General features: G+C 38.4%; 1 protein-coding gene across 2 annotated transcripts in view; it reads left to right on the forward strand.

Annotated features, from left to right (window-relative positions):
• LOC125289166 (butyrophilin-like protein 2) overlaps positions 1 to 5,439 on the forward strand; it is a 49,665-nt gene extending 44,226 nt beyond the window's left edge. The window contains exons 17-18 of one of the 2 annotated variants that reach the window (XM_048235869.1): positions 3,108 to 3,149; positions 5,142 to 5,439. In XM_048235869.1, coding sequence (XP_048091826.1) covers positions 3,108 to 3,149; positions 5,142 to 5,182 — 83 coding nt within the window. In that variant the 3' untranslated portion in view covers positions 5,183 to 5,439. Of the gene's footprint in view, positions 1 to 3,107; positions 3,150 to 5,141 lie in introns of those variants that run through there. The other variant, XR_007192590.1, reaches the window with a different exon arrangement.
• Positions 5,440 to 6,185: the final 746 nt, after the last annotated feature.

The raw sequence follows: 6,185 nt of genomic DNA on the forward strand, positions 1-6,185 counted from the left end.
CTCTGTAAAGGCATACAAATATTTATTCTTTGTCGTTTACATTTTGATGTGTTAAAAAAACACTTGTAGTTCATTGATTCACATTGAGGGACCCTTCACCTGACATCTGTAAAGCAGCTCAAAGGGAGAGTAGCCAGTGGATGCTTGAAGAGCTTTCCTGTATGTTAAAAACATGGTTTTCAGTGTTTAGTTGGAGCATTAATGCATGTCAGTTGCTGTTAAATATCTTAATATGTTTTTCGTCTAGCATGTTTCTTGATGTGTTGGTTACAAAGTCTAACCGGTCAGTCAGTATTTTATGTGACTAACAGCAGAGAAGGAAATGGTGGGGAATCTAAAAAAAAAAAACTCAGGTGAAGTCAAAGCATTACATCTTGAAGACTTCTATAAAATCTGTTATGGCATTTTATTCTTTATCATTTCCATTTCCTTGTGTTATCTAATCACTTTGTTAATGTACATTGAGCGACCCCCATGACGGCACCCTTCACCTGCCATCCATAAAGCAGCTCAAAGACAGAATAGCCAGTGGATGCTTGAGGAACCTCCCTGTATGTAAAGAGGATATGGCGGTCAGCTCCCGTATCACACACAAACTTCCTCAGCTTGGCCTTCAGGGTTTTGTGGGAGCATTCATCTAATACATAATAATAATAATAATAATAATAATAATAATAATAATAACTAGAAAATGTCATTTCGAGGAAATTACCAGTGCATGAAAAAGCAAAACATACATTAACATAAAATGCAAAACAAACTTTTATTTGCAGTTGTGGACAGAGGAAACAGTTGGCGTGAGTCATAGTTGATGACAACTGACAGTTGAAATGGCTGAATAGTTAAATAGTTGAATAGTTTAAATTGTTAAATTATTTAAAAGGGAATTATTGTAATGAGGACTTTTATTTTGAAACAGTTGTGGGCAGAGGAAACAGTTGGCGGGAATCATAGTTGATGACAACTGACAGTTGCAATGGCTGAATAGTTAAATAGTTGAGTATTTTTGGTTAAATTATTTAATAGGGAATTGTAGTGAGAACTTTTATTTTGAAAAAGTTGTGGGAAAAGGAAACAGTTGGCGGGAGTCACAGTTGATGACAACTAACAGTTGCAATGGGTGAACAGTTAAATAGTCTGATAGTTTAAATTGTTAAATTATTCAATAGGGAATTATTGCAGTGAGGACTTGAAACAGTTGTGGGTAGAGGAAACAGTTGGTGGGAGTCATAGTTGATGACGACTAACAGTTTGAATGGCTGAACAGTTCAATAGTTGAGTTTAAATAGCAAAATTATTTAATAGTGAATTAATAGATGTGTATAGGTAGACAGTTAAATGGATGTTGATAGACAGATAGTTTAATGGATGAAGTGAAGAAAAGAAGTAAAAGAAAGTGAGGAAGAGAAGTGAGCTATCCAGTTCAATGGAGACGCAGAGAACAGGAGGTTAATTGGCTCTGTGATGGGGCCTGGTGGAGCTGCTGTCAGTTGATGCAAATCAGTTTGATTAGCCCATTGTGATGTCATAGTGCCAATGCAAAGTCTATGGGGAAAAATAAGCTTGATTTATGTTAATATCTCAAAAAGTATAAAGTTTACCAAAACGAAAAATACATTCCTCAAGTGTCCTTTTCATGACCTACGTTACAAAGTTTGAACAGAGTTTCTACGTTAAATGGTTGAAGCTGAATTAGACGCAGAAATTTGGTGGCCATGGCCGTCGTAGCCCCTTGGGTTGGCCGTGAGGCCCCTTTGAAAATCAGAGGTTTATAGGCCACGGTGGCCTTGGTGCCCCCTTCTTTCAATATTCTGCTTTGCGTCCTACTAATAGCGATTTTTATTTAGCCTGTGGCAAATTCATTTAGTCTTTTACGCAGTGGAGAAAGTGACATTGCAAGAAAGAAAGTGCGTCCAAATTCACCCATTCTCAGTTGAACTACTCGCGAAGTAGCCTATTCATCACACAGACATCCCAAGTATCACATGAAAGAGCTTTTTCTCAGCTTTTAAACGATGTTAGTCGATAATTGCTGTGTTGAATGGTTCACGAGAAAAGTAAATAATATAATTCAATTTAATCATACATTCTACTGAAGGTTTTGCTTCCCATGATCTCCCTACCCATTTATCTCGGTGGAATACTTTATGAACCCTTCTTTTAACACAAGACAAACCATATATCAGAATAAACAGGAGACCTTACCAAACATAAAGGTGTAAAGCAGTCCCCTGTACAGTTAGCCGTTCCAGAGTAATACAGTTTTGAATTTGCAGTAAAGTTCGACATACATGGATGTCTCCAAATTTGGGCTTTAAGTTTTACAATGTGTTTAAATTGTTCCACATGATTTCATAACGGGCCAAATACAAAATAAATGTTACAAATATTGCCTAGATATTGGTAAATCAGAGGACAGCTGACTAAGAGTTTGTGAAAGTAGCCTTAATGATCACAAAATGCTAAGCATGCATCTAGGCTATTTGAGTTTCTTAAAGCTGAGCTGTGCTTACATTGTTCAATACATGATTTCATAACAGGCCAAATATAAAATAAATGTTATATATAGCCTAGATATCTGTAAATATTAGATGATCAGATGATTTACAGTTCTATGTAATATGTCATGTTTCATGTTTTTTAAATGTTTCATACAGTGATGCAGGTCTACTGCAGTGAATGGGCTAAATACAACTTTGATCATTTTTATAGCCTACTACTCTGTATAGTTAACTTTGGCCTTGGTGCCCTGACATGTGGCCTTTGTGCCCCCCACCAAATATGCCCAACTGAAGGCCAAGTGGCCTTGTCCCCAGAATGGTGAAATTCCAAGCCTGGTCACAGCCAACGGTGGATTTAGTAGCTGTAGAATATTAGAAATCGGCAGTTGTAGATCTATTTGATTTGGCAAATTATGTTGAATCAGAGGAGATAAGAAGGTTTAAGCAGCGGCTGATGAGCCCAATCATAAATGTGCCTTTCATTGTCAATTATCCTATGTCAATTACGCTAATATATATTGACTGTAGTGAAAAGGCATTTTTAGTGATTTTATTGATACCCAGTGCTTCACAATTGCTCATTTATTTGTTATTTGACCCTGGCAGATCTAATATGCAAGGTGACTAAACTGGAGCAAGACAACTCAGGTAAAATCAATAAATGATTATATCTTAGAGACTTAAAAATGCAATGCTGTGATAACATGGTTCTTAGCTTTGCAACCCTAGGGATAACAATTTTCATTTTTATCTGACCATACAATGCAATTCCAAAGTCCCATTTCCATTCAGCAAACTCCTTGTATTTAAATGTACTGCACATGCAAACATGTGAAACAGGCATTTTGGTGGTGTTATTGATACCCAAATTGCAAATTGTTTTATTATTTTTATATTATTTGACCCTTGCAGATTTTACCAAGAAGCTGAAAAAAAAGTTCTTTTGAAACTGAAACAAGAAAAATCAGTCTATAAATTATTATATCTATGACACTATCTACAAACTCATTAAGATTTCACTCCTTGGCATATTATCTAACCACTTGTAATTCATTGATTCACATTGAGGGACTCCCATGGAGGGACCCTTCACCTGACATCCATAAAGCAGCAATTGGAAGTGTAGGATCATTATGACACCCTCTAAATGCACGCCAAGTTTCGTGGAATTCCGTTCATGGGGGGCCACACAATAAATTAATTTATGTTACTCTACACCAACTGGCCTGTAGGTGGCCGGAGACAGTTTTCTGTGAATATCTCGAAAACCGTAGGGCCTAGGAGGTCCACCTTTTTTTTGTATGTTGGTCTTAAGGGGGCATGTCAACCCATCCCATTACCACTTATTTCATGTATAGCGCCACCTAATTAAAAATTAAAAAGCAAAAAATTAGGTGTTTTCATCACAATATCTCTGGCTGACATGGTGCACAAAATTGAAAGTGTAGGACCATTATGACACCCTCCGAATGCATGCCAAGTTTTGTGAACTTTCGTTCATGGGGGGCCTTACAATAAAATAATTTATGTGTACATTTAGTGACCGTACACCAACAAGGATTCCCGGGACACTGAAAGACCGGGCTACACGAAACTTGGTGGGCATGTAACCCCACATGGATAGCATGGAACCATCGTTTTTCGTTTTGATCTGTAGCCCCCCCGCTGTACTGGACCCCCCGAAAGGAGGGTAGGGCAGACACAGTTTTCTGTGAATATCTTGAGAACCGTAGGGCCTAGGATGACCATTTTTTTCCGTATGTTTGCCTCCAGGGGTCATGTTAACCCATTCCATGTGCACACATGTGCATAAACAGATACACACGCACACACATACATCCACAGTAATCATACGTATGACACATACTCACACAGTAGACATATGTACGCATGCATGCACATGCACAAACACACATACAAGGCAAACACACAAGCACGCGCACACACACACACACACACACACACACACCCACACACATAAGGATAAACGTGTACACGCACACATGCACACAATTCAAGAATTTCTCAGAATTATGAACATGCAAGATGGGGGTGGGGTTGTATAAAATGAATTTTACCTGTGAAATCTATGAACTAATCATGTTTTGGTACTTGTTGTCTAGTAGATACCAGTGAGAATTGAGTGTGGATAATGCAATTTAGTGAGACAGTTAGAATCATATAGGCCTTTCAGCGTGATTTATTTTTGTGGAAAAAATGTGCTGGACTGGGCGGCGGTCATATTTTGTACCGCTCTGCTACATTACTACCTTATGTTAAACTACCTTATAGTTACATAATGTAGGAATAATAAATAAAAATATAAATATAAAGATAGCCACAAGCAGCAATTACCAGGGTCCAACAGTGCCACAGCAATTACAACAAATTGTGGATTTAGAAGTGCCAGTTAGTAGAAATGGGAAGTTGTGGATCTCTTTGATTACTATTGAATAACAATGTTTCTGAAGTGGCTGAGATTTGACACCATCATAAATGTGCCTATTTCAGTGCTCCCTTCTTGAGAAGTTGTTTCTTACTTAGTACATAGCTTATATATGTCATTATCTAAACTTTCAGGAAGATCATCGATTTATGCTAACATATATTGACTGCTAAAATTTGATTGCCTTTTGACAGGCATTTTGAATAGTAAGACAAATGGCACTTCAGATTGTTAAAAAAAAGCCCAACAGCGTCTCTTCCACCTCAGACGACTAAGGAAGTTTGGTATGCGATCCAAGATCCTGAAGGCCTTTTACAGAGGCACTAGAGAGAGCATCCTGATTGGAGGCATCAATGCATGGAGGCATCAATGCAACCAGTCTGTTGTTGCCAGCGTCCTCTTCTATGCAGTGGTATGCTGGGGAGGAACCACAAAGAAGAAGGATGCTGGGCGACTTGACAGGCTGGTAAGGAAAGCTGGCTCTGTAGTGGGAACTGAACTGGAGTGCATCACTTCAATATCTGACAAAAGGACCCTGAACAAACTGATCAATATCTTGGACAATGAGTGTCACCCACTCCACAGCACTATTGTTAAGCAGAAGAGCCTGATCAGCAGGAGACTTCGCTCACAGCCTTGCACAACAGACAGACTGAGGAAGTCATTTGTCCCCAGGGCCTTTGAACTGTTCAATGCTTCACTTAAGGGAAGAGGAGATATAGACTTCTCTGCATAGTCTGTCTGCCTCTTCACCCCCTCCATGTTTGGATACTGTCTGTCCACTAGCCACTTTTTACCACTGTCTTTCTGCCTCACTGTTTGCGTGCTATATTAGCACATTAGCACATGCATAACCCCTCCCTCCATGCCACAGCCGAACTGTGGCCACACTTATACCTTTTCTTAAAGGTGGTATATAGATATATAGATATATAGACTTTGTTCTTGTTCTTGTTTTAATTAGTATAATTTGTATTTTAGTGTATTCTTTATCTTCTACTGTCCTTATTGCTTAGTTGTGTTTTTATATTATATACTTTTAATTACTTTTTCTGCTGTTAGTGAATGTGTGTGTGTTGTCTGTATACTACTGAGACCTTGAATTTCCCCTGGGGATCAATAAAGTATCTATCTATCCATCTATCTATCTATCTATCTATCTATCTATGGTTTGGAAGCTGCTCTGCCACCAAATGAAAAGCACTGCAAAGAGTTGTGCGTACAGCACAAGGCATCTG

Source organism: Alosa alosa, chromosome 24 (genome assembly GCF_017589495.1).
Source record: "Alosa alosa isolate M-15738 ecotype Scorff River chromosome 24, AALO_Geno_1.1, whole genome shotgun sequence".
NCBI lineage: Eukaryota > Metazoa > Chordata > Actinopteri > Clupeiformes > Clupeidae > Alosa > Alosa alosa.